Raw genomic sequence first — 22,897 nt, 5'->3', positions numbered from 1 at the left:
AGGAGAGAGAACTAAGATTAAAAATAAATGAAGAAATTCTTTGAGAAATAACTGACTCAATTAGGAAAAGCAATATAAGGATTATAGATGTTCCAAAAGGAGAAGAGAGGGAGAAAGTAGTAGAGAGCTTGCTCAAAGAAATAATAGCTGAGAACTTCCCAGACCTGGGGAAAGAACTGGATTTACAAGTACATGAAGCTAATAGAACGCCTAATTACATCAATGCAAAAAGATCGTCTCCAAGACATATAATATTAAACTGGCAAAAGTCAATGACAAAGAAAAAATATTAAGCACAGCAAGGCAGGAGAACGTAACCTATGAAGCAACTCTTATCAGGCTTTCAGAAGATTTCTCAGTAGAAACCCTACAGGCTAGGAGAGAGTGGAATGATATATTCAAAATGTTGAAAGACAAGAACTTCTAGCCAAGAATACTCTATCCAGTCAAACTATCCTTTAGATACACTAGAGAAATAAAAGCTCTTCCAGATAAACAACATTGATGGAGTTCATTGCCACTAGACCTCCCTTACCAGAAATGATGAAGGAATACTTCCTCCCTGAAACAAAAAGGCAAAAGTTTACAAAGCTTTAAGCTAGGAGATAAATATACAGACAAATCAGAAAATTTTAGCTCTCCAAAAGAACAGGTTAGCAAACACTTAATTATAACTTAAAATAGGGAAAAATGGGAAAGAAAGTATCAGAAATAACTATAAACGCTTCCATTTAGACACAAACTCACAACAAAGAAAAGAACAATTTGTGATAACAATAACTCAGAAGAAGGAGAGGACAGGGATGCAAACTGCTTGGGATAATGGAGATAAGAGGCTATCAGAAAATGGACTATCTCATCTATAAGACCTTTTATACAAATCTTATGGTAACCACTAAACTCAGAATAGAGCCACAAATCATAAATAAGAGGAAAACAAGAAAATCATTACAGAAAACCACCAAACTGAAATGGCAGTCAGAAATACAAGAGAAGAGAAACAATAGAAATATAGAACAATGAGAAAACAAGAGATAAAATGGCAGTATTAAGCCCTCATATATCAATAATCATACTTTAAATGTAAATGGATTGAGTTCTCTAATCAAAAGACACAGAGTGGCTGGATGGGTTAAAAAACAGGACCCAGCAATATGCTTCCTCCAGGAAACACATATCAGCTCTAAAGACAAAAATGGACTCAGAGTGATGGGATGGAAGATGATACTCCATGCAAACGGCAAGCAAAAGAAAGCAGATTTAGCTATGCTTATATCAGACAAAGAAGACTTCAAGATAAAGAGACAATGAGAGACAAGGAGTGGCAGTATATAATGATAAAAGGGACATTTCACCAAGAGGAAATAACACTTATGCATAATATCTACCTAACACTGGAACACCAAAGGATATGAAGCAATGACTAACACACTTAAAGGGAGAAATTGATAACAACATAATAATAGTTGGGGACCTCAACACTCCACTTACATGAATGGAAAGATCATCCAGACAGAAAGTCAACAAGAAAACAGTGGCCTTAAATGAAATGCTAGACCAGATGGACTTAATAGATATATATAGAACATTCCATCCCAAAACAGCAGAATATACATTCTTCGCAAGTGCACATGAACATAGACCATATGTTGGGAAACAAGGCAAGCCTCAATAAATTTAAGAAGATTGAAATCATATCAAGCATCTCTTCTGACCATAACGCTATGAAACTAGAAATTAACTACAAGAAAAAAGCTGAGAAAGCCACAAATATATGGGCACTAAACAATATGCTACTGAACAAGTATTTAATCAATGAGGAAATCAAAGGAGAAATCAAAAAATACCTGGAGACAAAAGAAAATGAAAATACAACCTACCAACTCTCAGAGGATGCAGGAAAAGTGGTTCTAAGAGGGAAATTAATAGCAATACAGGCCCGCCTCAACAAACAAGAAAAATCTTAAATATATAATCTTAAACTACACCTAAGAGAACTAGAAAAAGAACAAACAATGCCCAAAGTTAGCAGAAGGCGGGAAATAATAAAAATTAGAGCAGAAATAAATGAAATGAAATAGAGACTAAAAAAAAAAAAGCAGGAAGGATCAATGAAACTAAGATCTGGTTCTTTAAGAAGATAAACAAAATTGACAAACCCTTAGCCAGATTCACTAAGAATAAAAGAGAGAAGGATCAAATAAATAAAATTAAAGATGAAAGTAAAAATTACAATGGATACCACAGAAATATAAAAGATTATAAGATGATACTGTGAAAAACTATATGCCAACAAATTGGATAACCTACTAGAAATGGATAAATTCTTAGACTCACACAACCTCCCAAAAACGAATCACAAAGATATAGAGAATTTGAATAGATCAATCACAAGTAAAGAGATTGAAACAGAAGTCAACAATCTTCCAAAAAACAAAAATACAGGACCAGATGGCTTCTCTGGCGAATTCTACCAAACATTCAAAGAAGATTTAATACCTATCCTTCTCAAACTATTCCAAAAAATTGAAGAAGATAGAGCACTTTGTAACTCATTCTATGATGCCAACATTACCCTGATACCAAAACCAGGCAAAGACAATACAAGAGAGGAAAATTACAGGCCAATAAATGCAAAAATCCTCAACAAAATATTGGCAAATCGAATGCAGCAATACATTAAAAGGATCGTACACTATGATTAACTGGGATTTATACATAGGATGCAGGGATGGTTCAACATACGCAAATTAATCAATGTGATACACCACATTAACAAAGTGAGGAATAAAAATTACATGATCATCTCAATAGATTCAACAATAGCATTTCACAAGATCAACATTATTTATGATGAAAACTGTGAATAAAATGGGTATAGAAGGAAAGTACCTCAACATATATGACAAACCCACAGCCAACATCATACTTGATGATGAAAAACTGAAAGCCATCCCTCTGAGAGTGGGAACAAGAGAAGGATGCCCACTCTCATCATTCTTATTCAACATAGGACTGGAGGTTTTGTCCAGAGCAATTAGGCAAGAAAAAGAAATAAAAGATATCTGAATTGGAAAGGAAGAAGTGAAATTCTCACTGTTTGCTGCTGACATGATTCTATATATAGAAAACCCTAAGTAATTCACCAGAAAACTATTAGAAATAATCAACAACTACAGAAAAGTTGCAGCATACAAAATCAACTTATAAATATCAGTTGCATTTCTATACATTAGCAGGGAAATAGCAGAAAGAGAAGTCAACAATACAATCCAATTTACAATCACAATGAAAAGAATAAAATATCCAGGGATAAATTTAACCAAGGAGGTGAAAGATCTATACACTGAAAACTATAAGATGTTATTGAAAGAAATCAAAGAAGACATAAAGAAATGGAAAGATATTCCAGGCACATGGATTGGAAGAATAAAGATGGTTAAAATGTCCATATCATCTAAAGTAATCTACAGATTCAACACAATCCCAATCAGAATCCCAATGACATTCTTCATGGAAATAGAACAAAGAATCCTACAATTTATATGGATCAATGAAAGATCCTGAATAGCTAAAGCAATCCTGAGAAAAAAGAACAAAGCCAGAGGCATCACAATCCCTTACTTCAAACTATACTACAAAACTATAGTAATCAAATCAGCATGGTACTGGTACAAAAGCAGTCACATAGGTCAGTGGAATAGAATCAAGAGTCCAGAAACAAATCCACACATCTATGGACAACTATTGACAAGGGATCCAAGAACATACAATGGAGAAAGAAAAGTCTCTTCAATAAATGGTATTGGGAAAACTGGACAGGTATATGCAAAAGAATGAAAGTAGACCATTATCTTACAACATGCACAAAAATGAATTCAAAATGGATTAAAGGCTTGAATGTAAGCCCTGAAACCATAAAACTCCTACAAGAAAATATAGGTAGCACACTCTTTGGCATTGGTCTTAGCAGCATCTTTTCAAATACTATGTCTATTCAGGCAAGGGAAACAGAAGAAAAAATAAACAAACGGGTCTACGTCAGACAGAAAACCTTCTGCAAGGCAAAGGAAACCAGAAAGAAATGAAAAAGACAACCCACCAAGTGGGAGAAAATATTTGCAAATCATATATCTGACATGGGTTAATTTCCAAAATATATAAAGAACTCATACAATTCAGCAGCAAAATAACAAACAACTCAGTCAAAAAATGGGCAGAGGATATGAACAGACATTTTTCCAAAGAAGATATGCAGATGGCCAAAAGACATATGAAAAGATGTTCAACATTACTAATTATTAGGTAAATGCAAATCAAAACTACAATGAGATATCACCTTATACCTGTCAGAATGGCTACAATTACCAAGACAAAAAATAACAAATGTTGGAGAGGATCTGTAGAAAAAGGAACCCCATACAGTGCTGGTGGAAATGCAAACTGTTGCAGCCACTGCGGAAAACAGTATGGAGACTTCTCAAAAAATTAAAAATAGAAATACCAGATGATCCAGCTATCCCACTACTGGGTATTTATCCAAAGAACCCGAAATCAACAATTCAGAGATTTATGCACCCCTATATTCATTGCAGCATTATTCACAACAGCCAAGATGTGGAAGGAACCCAAGTGCCATCAACTGATAAATGGATAAGAAGATGTGGTATATATACACACAATGGAATACTACTCAGGTATAAAAAAAAAAAAAGACAAAATCATCGTATTTGCAATAACATGCATGGACCTTGAGGGTACTATGTTAAGCTAAATAAGCCAGACAGAGAAAGACAAGCACCATACGCTTTCACTCATATGTGGAAGATAAACACATGGATAAAGAGAACATAGTGGTTACCAGATGGGAATGGGGTGGGCGTTGGGCAAAAGGTGTAAAGGGGCACATATTTATGGTGACAGATGGAAACTAGACTTTGGGTGGTGAACACAATGAAGTCTATACAGGAGCCGAAATACAATGATGCACACCTATTCACATCTGTACATATACGTTTACTATTTGGCACAGTATGATAAAGCAATGTGATGTCAATAAAATAATAAAAAAATACAAAAGATAAAAGCACACAATCTTTAGCTATACACATATAATGGACAAATCTCCCAAACATAGTATTGAGCCAAAGAAGACAGATGCAAAAACATATACTATATCATTACTTGTATAAAAAAAGTTTTTTAAGGAACAAACTTGAAGTATAGTTTTGGGATGCTTTCTTATTTGGTTAAACTATAAAGAAAGGTATTACCTTTAATCTATTACTACAAAACTCAGAAAATGGTTATCTTTGGGAGAGGAAAAGTTTCTAGTAATTGAGAGAGGTGCAAAAAGGACTTCTGGGGTGCTGGCAATGTTCTCTTCATTCTCTTTGGATATTTTAATATATTTTTTCTGTATTTTACAATAAAAAAACTTAGTAAGCTTTTGATCTATTTGTTTCCAGACAGTGCCTTTCACCAGTGACCAAACCAAAAAACTCTTTTCCAGACTTAATTCTCACACCTGCTTTATTTCTTCACTTACTTCTCCGCGTGCCTCTCTAAATTTAATGGCATCTGCTTTGAGGGACCATCTGAAACAATTGGATTGGGTGGCTGTTTGGGGTCCAGAAGCTGAGCTTTTGCAAACCTGTGATATGCCTAGTCTCTGCAGTCTCTCTCACTGTCTAATCTAGTTACAAACCAATCACTTATTTCTTGTAATCATTAAACTATCAGAGACCGTCTAACAAACACTGGCTCTTTTCAACCATGCCTACCATGGCCCCTAGGGCTAGAGGCTCAGTAAGCAAGTCGTCACAACAAATAGTTTTATAAAATGTATTTTGGCAAAATAAAGGTCTCCAGTTTAACTTGGAGTTTGCAATATATTTTTAATTACCACTTGCTATCCATCCACCACCATCCTCCATTGATAGGAGTCAATGTCACCTATTTTGCTCTTTGTTATGGCAGCACTCCACTTAAAGTATGAATTTTTGTGGTAGTGATGTAAAAGGCAAAACTGCTTAAATAACACGACCTAAAAGTACGATGGCTGAAATAAGGCAAAAGATTATTTTTGTAAAAAATCCTAGAAAGAATGTCATCAAGCAATTCTCTCCCTTATAATTTAAGGGTGTAAGTTTCTTTCATCTTGTTTATCCACTATCCCTGAAACATTATCATAATCTACAAGGTAAAAAGTTGGTTGCTACCAAGTTCCTTCCAAGAATGAAGGGGAAATGGCAGCAGTGAGGAAGTTTGATCTTGCTTTAAGTCACTAACCAGAAGTAAAACATCACTTCCATTCACATCCAATCAGAGAGAAGACAGTCATATGGTCACATCCACTTGTAGGAAAGGCTGTGAAAATTTGTGTACCTGGGTAAGTCATGTGCTGGGCTACAATTTTATTACCATGGAGTGTTGTTTTTTCAAAATTCCATGATGGTTGTTGCTGAGGTGCTTCTTGCAATCATAATAAGAACCACAGGGCTGGTCCAGCCACAACATTGGCTCTGGTCTGGGCAACATCTGGGGGGGCTCACCACAATTAGTATGGGCCCAGGTGAGTGCTTCCTGGCATATCTAGCTGATATCATCATTATTGATAGGCTGAGACCAGCACAAAACCTTACATAAAACATCTTACAGGTGTCACAGTCTATTTTAAGCTGATAACAGCTTAACTTTATAGCATACATAAACCCTATACTTATTTCTTCTCCTTCCCCACATTTTAGGCTATTGATGTTGTCATTTACATCTATTTTTATATTGTGTACCAATAACTATTCTAGCTGCATTTATTTTTAATACTTCTTTTTAACCTTTAAATTAGATTTGGAAGTGATTTACACACTACCATTGCAATATTACAGCCCTGTTGGTTGGACTCCATAATTATGCAGGGATGAAAACTGGGATCCATAGTCATCCCTGATGAGTGAGGCCTCAGGCTCTCCCTGTTGGCTGGATGGTGCTGCTGACTGGACTCCTCATTCAGACAGGGCTGCAGGCAAGGCTTCACCATTGGACAGGGCCTCTGGCTGTGCTTCATGATCAGGCAGGCCGCTGGCTATGCTCTATTGCTGGGTGAGGTGGCTGGCCAGGATCCCTAGCTGGGCAGGGCCTCCAGCTATACTTTGCAGTTGAGTAGGGCTGGAGGCTGTGCTCTGCAGTTGGGCAGGATCACTCTCCAGGTTCCCTGACCAGGTGGGATTGTAGGTTATGTTCCATGATTGGGAAAGATTGCTGGCTGAGCTCCCCGCCTGGGAAAGGCTGTAGACTGCGCTCAGCGATTGGGCAGAGCCTTGGGCTCTTCTGCTGGGTGGGGCTGTAGACTGGGCTCCACAGCCAGGCAGTACTGTAGGTTGGATTCTGAGACGGCCCAGGGTCACTGTTCAGGCTCTGTCAGGCAGGGTTAGTGGCTATGTGCCACAGTTGGGTAGGGCTGCCCTGCTTGGCTCTCTGTCCAAGCAGAGCTGTAGAATGAGCTCCGTGGGCATCCAGGGTCTCTGGTTGGGCCTCCTGGTCCGCCCAGGCCAGAGGCTATGCCCAACAGTTGGGCAAGGCTGCTGGTTTGGCCTCCCTGCCCATGCAGGCTGTCGGATGGGCTCCTCAGCTGCCATGGCCCATTGGCTAGGGACCCAAACCAGAGAGAACTGCTGACTGAGTTCCTGGTCAGAATGCGCCACTGGCTCAACTCTGAAGACAGGTGAAGCCACTGGCTGGGATCTCTGCTCAAGTGCTGAAATCAGCAGGAATGTGATCTGCCAAGATCTGTACACTGATTGCTGTAAGCCTTGTCCCCATTCTCCATCTCTAGTTGAACCTCATGAGGCAAGATCTAAGTGGGCCTCCTGGGAAGTGTCCTGTAATGCCGGGAAAGCTGGATGTCGACTTCAGGGTCTCTTTTCCCCACTGGAGAAACAGAGGGCCCAGGGGGTCCCTTGTAGTCTGGTACTGTGTCAGCTTGGGGGAGGAGCAATTCAGTCAAAGTGAAACCATTCCTCTTACCCTCTAATGTGGTTTTTGTTGGTTTCTGTGGTCCAAGAGGTGCTTTAGCCTCACCCTAAGGTCCTGAAATTTTCACAAAGGTGTCTTGTCTATGGATAATTGCTAGTTGGTCTTTCTGTAAGGAGGGCTGAAGTCAGGAACCGCCTATTCCACCATCTTGCTCAGTAGTTCATCTTAATAGACTTCTTTAATTGTATAATTATAAGCTCCTAAGCTGGAGGGTAATTATAATCTCTCACTTATCTCCTTTGATTTCTGAACCAATATATGAAATAGATAAATCAGATGGAGATCAACTTATCAGCCACATTTCTGGAGTGGAGAGCTTAGATTTAAAGTTAAAATTAATATCAACACTCCACAACCTTTTTGGAGTCACGAAAGGAGATAAGAGAGTAGACTGAAAGAAATAATGGCTGAAAATTTCTTAAATTTGGCAGAAGACATAAACTCAGATTTAAGAAGCTAAGCAAACCTCAAGTAGGATAAACCAAAAGAAATCCATGCCAAGACACATCATAATTAAACTTCTAAAAGCTAAAAACGAAGAAATGGTCTTGAAAGTAACCAGACAGAAATGACACATTACCTATACAGAAACACCAATTTGAAAGACAACAGATTTCTCATCTGAACCACTGGAGTCCAGAGAAGTGTCACAACATTCTGAAGTACTGCAAGAAAAAACTGTAAACTGTAAATTCTATACAGGGTGAAACTATCCTTCAGGAATGAAAGGGCAATAATGATACTCTCAGACCACGGAAAATTAAAAAAAAAAATGTCAATGGCAGACCTATCATTAAAGAACAGGTAAAAGAAGTTCTTCAAACAGCAAGGAAATGACAAAATAAGGAATCTTGGTGCAGCAGGAAAGAAGACAGAACAATGGAAAGAGCAGAAATATGGGTAAATAAAATAGACTATCTTTATCCTCTTCAGTTTCATTAAATATATGTGATGATTGGCACAAAAATATAACATCATCTGATACTCATGACAATGATATTTAAAGGTGGGGATGGTAAAGGGATCTAGATAGAAGTAAGGTTTCCATGTTTCACTTGAAATGCTGAAACGTTGACACCAGTAGACTGTAGTAAGTAACACATGTATAGTGTAACACCTAGAGCAACCACTAAGAAAATTATAAAAAGAAGTACAATAAAAAATACTGAATTAATGCATTAGTCAAGATGAAAACCTAAATAGTGTTCAAACAACCTACGTAAATGCAGAAAAGAGAAAGAAGCAGCAAAGGAAACAGAAACAAATAATAAAAAGGCAGACGAGTCTGAACATATAAATAAGAACATAAAAATATGAACATGTAAATAAAACCCAAAAAGAACAGAATACATATTTTCTTCAATCTCCTATAGAACATTCACCAAGATAGACCATATTCTAATCCATAACACAAACCTCAACAAATCATGGACTGTATGATTTAAATGAATTGAAATCATACAGAGTATGTTCTCTGGCCATAATGGAAACAAACTAAAAAACAAAAACAAAAAGACAGGAGGAAAATCTCTGAACACTTGGAAATTAAGCACCTAATTAGAAATAATCCATGGGTCAAAGCGAAAGTCTAAAAGGGAATAAAAATACTTATAACTGAATGAAAAAGTAAATAGAACATATTAAAATATGTAAGATGCAGCTAGAGGAATGTTGAAGGGAAATTTAAAGAACTAAATGTTTACATTAGAAAAAAAGGAAAATCTTGGATAACCTGGAAGAAATGGGTTAGCTTCTAAGAACATAATAAGCTAGCAAACTGAATGAAGAAGAAATAGAAAGACTGAACAGACCAATAATAATAAAGGAGGTTGAATCAAAAACATCTCAACAAAGAAATCTGGAACACAAGTCTTTACAGGTGAATTCTACCACAGATTCAAAGAAGAATTAATAACGATCCTCAAACTCTTCTAAAAACAAGAAGGAACACTTCCAAACACATTTTATGAGGGCAGCATCACTCTGATATGAAAGCCAGACAGAGACACCACAAACAAAGAAAACCTCAGCCCAATATCACTGATGAACATACGTATAAAAACTCTCAACAAAATACTACCAATCTGAATTCAATAGCACATTAAAAGGATCATACACCATGGCCAAGTGGGATTTATCCCTGGCATGCAAGTGTGGTTCAACATACACAAATCAATCAATGTGATATACCACATTAAGAGAATGAAAGAAAAAAACCCACACGGTCATCTCAATAAAGGCAGAAAAATCATCTGACAAAATTCAACATCCATTCATGATAAAAACTCTCAACAAAGTGGGTATAGAAGGAACTTACTGCAACACAATAAAGGCCATATATGACAAGCCCACAGCTAACATCATAATTAATGGAGGAAAATTGAAAGCTTTTCTTCAGAGATCTGATATAAGACAAGAGTTGTCTATTACAAAGTTACAGAAATCAAAACAGTATGGTATTGCTTACAGTACTAGTGTAAAAAAAGACATATAGAACAATGGAACAGAATTGAGAGCCCAGAAGTAAATCCACATGTCTACAGTCAAATGATCTTTGGCAAGCATGCCAAGAACACATAATGGGGAAAGATAGTGTCTTCAGTAAATGGTATTAGGAACATTGTATATCCGTATACAAGAGAATGAATTTGGACCCTTATCTCACACCATACACAAAAATCGTCTCAAAATAGATTAAAGACTTAAACGTGAGAACTGGAGGCATAAAACTCCTAGAAGAAATGTAGGTGAAAATCTTCTTACCTTGGGTCTGGGCAGTGATTTTTTGGATTTACACAAAAAGCACAGGGAAGAGAAGCAAAATAGACTTGTGGGATAGCATCAGATTAAAAAGCCTCCGCACAGCAAAGGAAACAATCAATAAAGTAAAAAGGCAATCCACAGAATAGGAGAAAATAAGTGTAAACCGTATATGATAGGGGTTAATATCCAAAATATGTAAGAAAATTCTACAACTCAACAGTAAATAAATAAATAATAAATAAATAAAATAACCCAGTCAAAAAATGGACCAAGGTCTTAAAAGTACAATTCTCCAAAGAAGACAAATAAATGGCCAACGGGTATATGAAAAGGTGCTCAATATCACTAATTATCAGTGAAATGTGAATCAAAACTACAAGGAAATGCAAATCAAAACCATCATAATTCCCCCATTGGAGAAGGGAAAATGGGAAACATTTGTGTGGCATATGCTATGTACCGTGTACTCTTTCATGCCCTCAACAATTACAAGTCTGTTTAATGGACATTATGATCCCCATTTTATAGAATAGGAAAGTGATGTTCACTTTACCTTTCTGATAAAGTTTCTTGCGTCATTCAAGATGGAGTTGATTATTAAGTTACATTTGGTTAGAGCACATTCCCACTCTGGGCCTCATCATTGTTGTGAGAATTATATGAAACCATGTATGGGGAAGCCATTTGTAAGACGTTCGTGTTGTGGGCATTTTGTCTCTAATTTTGGCATTTTGTTCTGAAGGCTGGTATTGATTTTCCTGGTGCCTGTACTCTATTGATCAATAGGTGATTAACCTGATAAATCAACAGCTCTGAAGGTCTTACTTGATGGCAAAGAGTTAGCTCCCCCAGTTAGCATATGTGAATCTTAACAACTTCTTCACTATCTTAAACTGGAAATTTTCAAGTGTTTCCTCAGAAGTGACTCCCAGACCAATATGGGCTCCCACCCCTACATCAATCTGAGCATTCCACTTTTGACTGCTTTGTATTTCATTTCTGCATGCACACTCCCCAAAATGAAAATTACTGTTTACTGTCTTTAGGCAGTAGTCTATAAATAGGCTAATTACAACCAGGCTAGTGATGTTTAGAAAATGTGGCTTTTCAGGACCTTCTTGAGCTGCAAACGTTTTCACCTAAGTTGCTTGTTCACAGCCAAGTCCAGCTTTGGCCACCCGTTGGGGAAAGCAAATGCCGAGACTCCATAGTCTTCCTCTTCTCTGCAGCTGATGCTCTCTTGCTACCCACCCTCAACCTTACCTCCAAGCTAGTCTCTCTGGATCCTCATCCCTTAGTCATATGTTTAAACTTTGTTCCCAAAGTTGGCTGACAAAGGCCATTCATTAGCCTCTTCCAAACAAGGATTCCCAGGGGCAACTTGCACTTCTTCACTCAATTGCTTCTCCAGTGTGTGTTCTCAGTAGAGCACATATAAGGTCTGTCACTCTGGGTAAAGTATAGTCTGGGCTGGGAGGGGGAGATCATATTCTGCCTTCTGAGGTCATTAACCTCCCTTGTCCTAGAACAGAAAAATCCAGGACAACTCTGCTTCTCAAAGTCCTTCTTTAACCTCCTATGATGGCTTCACTCTAAAAAGACAGAATATCCAAAAACTCGGATTCGGTTCCAGTCTGAATTAGTGGAAGAATAGAAATAGGTAAATCCTCGCTAAACAAATAAGGGACAGCAGAAGGCTATTTCTTATGGATAGAAGCTCTGGAAGTTTTTGTTTCTCTGTGAAATGCAGGATAGGATTTGGTGGCAGATAATATTGAAGATGCAATAAATTTTCTACTATTTTGTAATTATGTAGCCTTATCATTTTTGTTCACCTCTAAGAATATTTAAGACTAAATTCACACTATAGCCATTTGGATAATGAAGTGAGGAAGTATGTTCCCTGTTTATAGCTTCGTTGATTTTCCCTCTCTGTGGTTGTGAAGCCTGAAACTGATGCAGATGTGAATATGTAACCACTCCCCAAAGATTCCAGGTTGGTAACCAGGAGGGCAAGGACGTCCAGAGCATTGTGTAAGTTTTCTTGATCCTTTATTCCTACTGCAGACTGCAAGCCACTAGTGGGTTATGGAATTAATTTAGTGGGCTACAATCAGCATTTAAAGAAATTTTAAAATAAGATAAAATATATCAGATTATATCACATGCAGTAAGTAAAGAGTGCTCTGCGAAACTTTAAGTTAGGTATATACATGTTTTCTAGAAAATGATATAAAATGTATAATTCATTATGGTCAAAAACGCTTGAAAGCCGCTGCCTTATAAATATTTGTAAAAATAATACATACAAAATGTTTTGAATAAATCAGTAGGATCACTACCATATAATGTGACTCTTTAAACACATGAGCTGACAAATCAGTAGAAACTTGAAATCCTTTTGAAATGCTTAAGCATGGAGTCTCCTAGAAAACTCTGGATCATATTTTTGTATACTTTCCCCATAAAATTTCTATATCCACATACACAAAATGCTTTATACATGATTTAGAAGATTTATAGACATGGCAAATCCTGTCTAGGAATTAATAAATCCCTAGTTAAGGACTTTAAATATGTTTTTAAAATAAAATTTAAATATTTATGCATAATATAAAGTCATTTCAAATATTCTTCAATCCATCTCTTATTTAAAAGCAAAAAAAAATATTAAATAATGTTTACTGTTTTGAGGTTTATCTGATGGAAAAGGCGACTTTAGAAATAGGCTATGGGGGACAAGGGGCCTAAAGGAGTAAGAAAGGGGCCGCCCTAGGACCTCAACTGTCTCCCATCCTCTTCAGTGGCCTGTCGGTGCTGCCAGAAGTACAAGGAATTCTCCATCTCATCTGGCACCCCCTCCCCACCAATGGAACATTTCTTGAATGCTTAGGCCAGTCAGCAGTCACCCAACCACTGCAAGTACCCGTAATCTCTGATGGGAGGGGCTCTGCTGAGCAGGAAAGCAGGGGGCCAGGGGCCCATGGCTATAGCTGGGAGTTAGCAGTTTTCCTCTCACATGTTGGGGCTTAACTTGGGCATAGCCACATAAAAGGCAGTAGAGGACACAGAACCCGTCCTACCTACTCTCTCGTGCTTTGGGGTCTCTGTTGCTGGGGAAGGGGTCCTGGGGTATGAAGTATATAAGGGAAAGAAAGCTCTTAAAATTTCCTTGGAATGTAATAGAATCTTCCTGCCCTTAGGGGAAAGCACAACTCTAGATCTAAAGATTCTGAATGTGTTTGAGTAAGTGACTGCAGATTTTCATTCTAATTTAATATTTACTGAGCCCTAGACAGGTATGTGTAATGTTCCAAGGATAGAATAACATAATCCTGATACTGCGCAGATCTTTGAATTCTAATCGACAGACATGGGCAGAGAAGCTTGGAGGGTCCATTAAGAAGAAGTGAGGACCTGGCACTTCTTGGTATGAAGAGTATTTATGAAGTTGGACTAGAAGAAAAACGAGAGGATACTATAATTAGATGAAAAATGAAAGAAACAGCAAAGAAGAGTGAGAAAGATAGCAATTCTGAGAAAAGTTAGGCAGACAAAGGAAGTAGGGCAATGAATAAAATCAGTGGGAAGTAAAGAGAGTAAATACCAAGGAAGAAAATTAGTAACTATTCTGGGAGGAGGCAGCTGCTGGAGGCATTCTTTTGTTAACTCATTCCACACAGTTTTTGAACATTGCTTGTGAGCCAGACACTTGTTTCATGTTGGCACTGGGGAGAGTACCATGTGGGGAAGTAATGACAAAACTTTTCTATACAAGGCAAGTGGGACTGGGAAGGATACAACACCATTCAATGGTCCACTGGTCTGGGTCATGTCCTCACAGGAAAAGTTCATGGTCCATCTCCTTTTGTTCTCTTCAGATTTCACCTGTCCATTTCAGAGTACCTCTTCCTTTCTCATCTTTTATTGTTATCATTTTCATTTGAGAATCAAAATTTTTCAGCAATGAAAAATAAAACCATGTTGACTGAGTTCATCCTGCTGGGTCTAACAGATGCCCCTGAAATGCAGGTGGTGGTTTTCACCTTTCTGCTCCTTGCCTATTTACTCAGCATCACTGGAAATCTGACTATCCTCATCCTCACCTTACTGGACCCCCACCTTCAGACTCCCATGTATTTCTTTCTCCGGAACTTCTCCTTCTTAGAAATTTCCTTCACAAACATCTTCATTCCCAGGGTCCTCATCAGCATCACAACAGGGAACAAGAGTATCAGCTTTGCTGGCTGCTTCACTCAATATTTCTTTGCCATACTCCTTGGGGCAACAGAGTTTTATCTCCTGGCTGCCATGTCGTATGATCGCTATGTGGCCATCTGTAAACCCCTGCATTACACAACCATGATGAGCAACAGAGTGTGTACCCAGCTGGTTCTCTGCTCTTGGCTGGCTGGGTTAATGGTTATTATAGTACCAATCACTCTGATGAGTCAGCAGGACTTTTGTGCATCCAACAGGCTGAATCATTATTTCTGTGATTATGAGCCCCTTTGGGAACTCTCCTGTTCAGACACAAGCCTCATAGAGAAGATTGTCTTTTCTGTGGCATCTGTGACCCTGGTGGCCACTCTGGTGCTGGTGGTTCTCTCCTACACATTCATCATCAGGACAATTCTGAAGCTCCCCTCTGCCCAGCAAAGGACAAAAGCCTTTTCTACTTGTTCTTCCCACATGATTGTCATCACCCTCTTTTATGGAAGCTGCTTCTTTGTTTATCTTAAGCCCTCAACAAAAGAAGGGGACACATTCAACAAGGGAGTAGCCCTACTCTTTACTTCAGTTGCACCTTTGTTGAACCCCTTCATTTACACTCTAAGGAACCAACAGGTAAAACAAGCCTTCAAAGATACAGTCCAAAAGCTTGTGAATCTTTGCAAAACTTCAGAATTAAAGCCTTAATGGAGACTTTGTTACTATGTACCAAGCTCTCTGCTAATTATTAGGTATTCAATAAGCGTTAAACTCCAGTCCAGTGAGATATATTTGGAAATAAATAAATTACAGCCTGTTAAGTATTCATATAAAGAAATGACTAAAGTTTTATACATAAAAAATCAACTCAGTCTGAGTTAGAGAGTCAATAAATGTTTTCAGAGAGGACGTCAGTTAAACTGAGTCTTGACAGGTAGGAATAAGTCAAGCAAAAGTAGAGAAAGAGAAATTTGGGTAGAAAGAATATTGTTGGTAGGAGCACAAAATTTCAATCCAATAGGATCAAGTAAATCTTCTCATTAATTTCAATGAAATAAAAAAGAGAAGGGGAAAAGTTGTGGAGATGATAGCTTTAGTTTTGAATTAAGTTAAATCCCATATTAAATAAATTAAATGCCCATAATCAAGGCATCTGAATTTGGGACCATGTCTATGGATTTAGGAATCCTTATCATGTAGATGGTGATTGCTGTTGTGGGAATAGAGAAAGTCATGAATAGAAGATGTTCAAATATTAAACTCTAAGGATCCTCCCAAAATTTAAAGAGCAGAAGAGGCAGAAAGGATAATAAGAAAGGCAATAGGATTCATGGGAAGAAAATGTCCCAAGAAACATAGGTAGTTGGCAATGTAAAATACTGCAATTAATATGAAGAATGAAAGTATGAGAACTAACAATTAGGGTGTTTTGTTAATCCCAGTCATTTTCAGCAAATATGGACATTGGAGGTGGGGTAGGAAGAAGTCAGACTGTAGTGGGATACTAGTGGGTGGGAGCTGAAATTTTAGAGACTGGTAAAACGGAATTTCAAGAGTGGAGAATTGAAAAAACAGTACAACCTCCAAGTTATAGTCTCTGTGGTTTCTCATTATGAGTATTTGTCGTTACTAGTAATGGTGATTATTTAAAGTCTGTATTCACCTCTAGTCTGAAACATCCAGAAGTGCAGGGATAATATCTCCTTGATCACAATTCCATCTACATTGTCAAGCAATGGTAGATGCTCAAGAATTAGTTGTTCAATAGATGAATAAATAATGGATGGAAAGATGGATGGATGGACAAACGAACGAGTGAGCCTAAAACTGAATTTTTTAAGTAAAGAATCGATCTTTTGAGAGTTTACATACCGAGAACAGTGAATTAACAAGGCATGCCTCACATGAACTTATTTGATCTGCCTGGAAATTCCATTCTGTTTTACAGATGAGGAAACTGAAGCTTAAAGAGGTGAAATCACTTGCTCAAGGTCACACAGCTGAGCATCTAAACTAGCATTTGAAGCCAGATCTGTCTGGTGCCAGGGTCCAACCACTTAACTACTGAGCAATACAGCCTTTCACGCATTCTAACTGGTTTTAAGGTTCACTCTCCAAGGTGTTTCTAAGTGTTTTAATTAGCCTTGGTTTTCTACTTTTTTCCCACTCTCTCCAAGCCCTCAACAAGCTTTAGTCAGAAGTCTTTAGGACATGAATTTCTTTAAGAAGTTGAAAGCATGTGAAAGCCCATATTATTCCACCTGTGGCTCCTGACTTCTCTTAAGAAGCTCCTTGTTTCTATGTCCATATTTCTTTTGAATGATGTGGGTTTTTAAGTTTTCTGTCTTTATAAGGAACAGAAAGACCTCAAGAGTGTGGGACCTGAGAAAGCAGTATGTTTGCTCCACTCTTGTCCCCAACAAGCTTCCAGTGAGGATTGTTATGAACAAGGAGGCTCATATCCACTGCTAACTGTGCTCCCTCCTCTCTATTCATCTTCTCTCTGAGCTGCCATCAATGGCTTTGGTTCCTAGGCTCAAGGGCAGTAGTGATGGCCTTACAGCATATAAAACAGTGCCAAGCCCATAATAGGCACTCAATAAATGTTCAATTAGTGAAAGAATAAATAAATGAGTGAATTATGTTTCTACTACATAATTTTAAAGTAATTTTCATAAGCTTTTCTATTACCTACTTGTTTTTTAAAGGGCCAAACTCTTTCTCTTCTGAACACTTTTAAGCAATTTTTGAACCACACACTTATTTCTTTGTAGAGACATCCACAAATAAATCTCCTGTTAACGTTATCTTGTTTAATATTATTCTAAGACCTATTTTCTCCTTTTCTCAGGGATATTTATAGGTAGATAAATTAAAAGAAGAGCCAAATTTTCACAAAAGCAGTCTAAGCACGTTTTCAGAGGTCTAAAAGAGACACACATACATTTAAAAAAAATGTGTGCCATATCAATCTATATTTTATATCCACAACCTACTATTAGGAATTAAATTATTTGATATTAAGTCTTTATTCCTATTAAAATGCAATTAAGAGAAGTGGTGTACTGGTGCACTGTAGTAGCAAGCATCCCACAAATCTCAGTGGCTTAAATACAAAAAGTTTATAATCTCGTACTACATACGTACAATGTGGGTCAGCAGCCAGCTGCTCCATATGGTCTTTCTGCATCATCTTAGTATGCTGCCATCTCCACGTGAGACACTTCAAAGTTCACAAAAGGAAACACACAGGACTGGAGTGTCTGAAACCAGCAATCAATGCTCCACCAAAAACCCACCAGCCAAAATGAGTTAACAAGCCTTAGGATGCCATGGTATATTAACTATCTCTATAACTTCCTGCAATTAGAGTATCTTGGCTGCCCCTCTGATTTTACCAATCACTGTGGTAATTGCTTCTGGCAGTTAAGTGGAGCCACCTGGCCTCTGCTATCTCAAGCCCCATCACTTCCATGAATATTAACAAGCCCAGCTCCCTGACCATCTGTCCTACCATTATTCCTGATGAATGAGAGCCATGACTAAATTTCTTAGTGATGCTGGTGTCCCTCTCAGAAGCACATTCTTCATGGCCTTGGTGAATGATGTGTGCTATCAGCCCTCCTATGAATCCAATCTTTTAGTGGGTCTTATGCTCTGACATCATATATCCATTCCATCATGCCCACCTCCCTCAGCCTTTTTATTCCTTACTTTACCATCTTCCAGGACAACTCAGGCATTTCCACATCACTGAGTGCTGAACATTACTTTTTCAGGCTCCAAAAGCCACCCCAGCAGTGAAGAGGAGTCCTTGCTAAGGTGTTAAATCCCACATCCTGAGACTGTGTTCCCAAGTCAATAAATTTTTGCTCAACCAGTCTTACATTCTAGGACTCTGACCAAAATCCAATCCCAGGAATACTTCTCAGACTTCTGCCAGTACAAGCCAGATAGTTCTTTCAATTCTTTTAGTATATGGGTTCTTTCTTCCTTTATCAAGCCTAGCATTTCCCCAACTGAATTTTACTGGCTTTAACCCTAGTTGTCAGTCTGGCATCTAGGAGAGGAGTTGAGGACAGCTCCCAAGGGAGCATTTGGTGCCTTGTGGGGAAGAGGCCTCTGAAGCAGCTCTCAGCTAGCTCTTGGTAGGGAAGAGTGCGCCACCTTTGCAAATCCAAAGTGTTCATAGTGAGCTGCAAAGTCAAAATCCTTAGAAGCATCTATCCAGATTTCCCTTTTTCACATTTCCAGTGTCCATGTTTCCCCCATCAGGGTCCTAAGCTTCATGACAAACCTGCCTTGGCTAAGCATTCAAATGTCTCTGGAGCTCTATGACTCTAACAAGTAGTTCAACATGCTACTCAACTACGTCCGTCCTTCCACTACAGGAGATAAGGGCCTCTTTGTAACCTACCGTAGGTAGGACCTCCGGCTCTCACACTTGGCCATTAACTGCTTCTTAACATCCCTTAGACTCTCATTATCCCTCTTTAGGGCATCAAGACGACTTAGCAGTAACCAGTCATCTCTGCATTTATTTTACCATATTTTTCAAATGCCTGTCTCATAACATTTGCCACTGCATTCTCTTCTACCGGGAAATTCTCCCAGATCAGCACCAGTGAAAATTTAGCAATTGAGCCACCACACTACACACAACATAATGCCAGCCCACAACTGAAGAATTTTGAAGACTTTGGTGAACTGAAATTATTGGCAGCAACAACAAAAACTAAACTCAGCTCGACTCTCGACTAGGTGGACGCATCCTACCAACTATCAGCCTTAAAGAACAAAATACATTCTCATTTCTGTGTATAAATGACTATTTACCTCAGTCTCTACTATTCGTTTACACATGCAATAAAAATTTACAACATAGAGTCAAAATTGCAAGACACACAAAAAAGCAAGAAGAAACAACCATTATGAAAACAAAGTTTTGAATCAGACTCAGAGATGATACAGATGTTGGAATTATCAGATAGGGACCATAAAATAATTATGATTACTAGATCTACTATGATTAAAAGATCTAATGGACAAAACGGGTAACATAATGAACAGTTAGGGAACTTTAACAGAAAGAGGGCAAGTTTTTTTTCAAGAGTATAATGGAAAGCTAGAACTAGAATACACAGTAACAGAAATAAAGAATTTCTGTAATGGGCTCATAAGCCTACCGGAATCAGTTTAGGAAAGAATGAGTGAAATTGAAGAAAGGCCAACAGAAATTATCCAAGTTAAGTGCAAAGAGAAAAAAGTGTGGGAAAGAACCAGACCATTTCAGAGCCATGGGACAATACCAAATACTTGAAAATGTGTGCAGTGGGAGTCCCAGTAGAAGAGAGCAGGATGTAGAGAAAGACATATTTGAAGTGATAATGTCATACTGAAATCATTACGATTTCCAATCATAATGAAAGACAATAAACAGAAGATCCAAGAAACCCAGGGAACTAATAGCAGAATATTGGGATAAATAACACACACACTTAGACACATCATAGTTAAACTGCTGAAAACCAAGAATAAAAATAAAAATAAAAAATTAGACAAAGCAGACTTCAGAACAAGGGATATTACCAAGGACGAAGAAGGATATTTCACAATGATAAAGGGTCCACTCTCCAAGAAAACATAACAATCCTAAATATATGTACTGAATCTAGCAACAGAACTTCAAAATACGTTAAGCAAAAATGATAGATTGAATGGATAAATAAATAAACCCACAATTATAGTTGTAGACTTCATCATTCTTCTCTCAGTAAGTGATAGAACAAGAAGTCAGAGAAATATACGGATATAAGACCTGGACAATTCTATCAACCAAATTGAGCTAACCCAACAACAGCAGAATATACATTCTTTTCCAAGGATACATAGAATAGTCACCAAGATAGACCATAATCTAGCCCATAAAATAAACCTTGTTGAGGTTAATTTTATATGTCAGTCTGACTGGGCCGGAGGGTGTCCAGATATTTGGTCAAACATTATTTCTGGTGTGTCTATGAGGATGTTTCTGGATGAAATTAACATCTGAATCAGTGGACTGAGTAAAGTAGATTGCCCTCCCTAATGTGGGTGGGCCTTATCCAATCTGTTGAAGACCTGAATAGAATAAAAGGCTGAATAACAGAGAAATTTCTGCCTCTGCCTGTCTTAAAGCTGGGACATCAGGCTTCCCTTCCCTTTGGACTTCGAACTTACACTCTTGGCACTCCTGGATCCTCCGTTTGCTGACCTCAGATCTTGAACTTCTCAGCCTTCATAATTGTAGGAGCTTTATAATATATATATATATTTCTCTGGAGAACCCAATATGGACAAATTTTTAAAAAATCAAAGTAAAAAAATGTTACCTAAACATGACTGAATTAAACTAGAAATCATTAACAAAAAGATATTTAGAAAATTCTTTAAATATGTGTAAAATTAAACAACAGACTTCTAAATAATCCATGTTAGCATCATTTGCAATAGCCAAAATATGGAAACAACCTAAGTACCCATCAACAGATGAATGGATAAAGAAGATGTGGTGTATATATACAGTGGAATACTATTCAGCCATAAAAAAGATGAAATCTTGCCATTTGCAACAACATTGAATGGATTATGCTAAGTGAAATAAGTCAGATGGAGAAAGACAAAGACCATATGATTTTACTCATGTGGAATATAAAAACCAAAACAAATGAACAAACAAAACAAAACAAAAACAAACTCATAGTAGCAGACAACAGATTGGTGGTTACTGGAGGAAAAGGGAGGTGGGGTGAGGGCAAAATGGATAAAGGGGGTCAATTATATGGTGACAAATGGAAACTACACTTTTGGTGGTGAGCACACTGCAGTATATACAGATGTCAGATTATAACGTTGTACACTTGAAACATATACAATATTGTAAACCAATGTTACCTCAATAAGATAAATAAATAAACAATCCTTGCTAAAAAACAAAGTTTCAAATAAATTATAAAATATTTTGAATTGACTGAAACATAAAAATTTATGGCTTACAGCTAAAGCAATGCTTACAAGGAAATGCATTAAATGCTTTTGTCAGAAAACAAGAAAGGTCTCAAATCAATAATCTAACCTTGTAGGTTAAGAAACTAGGAAAACAATAGCAAAAATCAACTCAAAGTAAGAAGTGTATAGAACAAATAAAAGTAGAATCACTAAAACTGAAAACAGAAAAATTATAGAGAAAATCAGGAAACCCAAAAACTGATTCTGAAAGGATCAATAAAATTGATAACCTCTAGCCAGCTTATCAGGGGAAAAAAAAAAGAAAAAGTACGAATTATTAATATCAGAAATAAAAGAGGAAACATCACCAAAGATTCTGTAGGCATTAAAAGTTTAATAAGTAAATATTATGAACAGATTTGTGTCAATAAATGTTCTAACTTGGGTAAAATGGACGAATTGCTTGAAAGATACAAATTGCCAAATTTCAATCAAGAAAGAACGCACATTCTGAAGAGTCTAATAACTATTAAAGAATTTGTAGTTAAAAATCTTCTCACAAAGAAAACTCCTGGCCCAAGAGTCTTTACTGGCATATTCTACCAGACAATTAAGGAATAAATGAAAACAATTCCCCATTAATTCTTCCAGAAAATTAGAAGAGAAGGAAACACTTTCCAACTCATTTGAGACCAACATTACCCTCATACCCAAAACAAATTCAAAGGAATACATTTCAAGAAGGAAGACTAGAGACCAATATCCTTCATGAACACAGATGCAAAAGTCCTAAATAAAATATTATCAAATCAAATCCAGCAATATATTTTAAAAAGATAATGTATCATGACCAGTGACCAGACGTATAAGATTCCCCTGACATTCAGAATATCCATCAATG

The 22,897-nt window shown here is 37.4% G+C and overlaps 1 protein-coding gene across 1 annotated transcript; it reads left to right on the top strand.

Moving 5' to 3' along the window:
* The first annotated feature begins 14,763 nt into the window (after positions 1–14,763).
* LOC106822820 (olfactory receptor 2AP1) lies at positions 14,764–15,717 on the top strand. The gene has a single exon (XM_014828187.3). It carries the CDS (start codon positions 14,764–14,766, stop codon positions 15,715–15,717), a length of 954 nt encoding a protein of 317 aa, XP_014683673.3.
* Positions 15,718–22,897: the final 7,180 nt, after the last annotated feature.

This window comes from Equus asinus, chromosome 22 (assembly GCF_041296235.1).
Source record: "Equus asinus isolate D_3611 breed Donkey chromosome 22, EquAss-T2T_v2, whole genome shotgun sequence".
In the NCBI taxonomy this organism is placed as follows: domain Eukaryota; kingdom Metazoa; phylum Chordata; class Mammalia; order Perissodactyla; family Equidae; genus Equus; species Equus asinus.
This window is presented reverse-complemented; position numbering and strand designations above follow the sequence as displayed.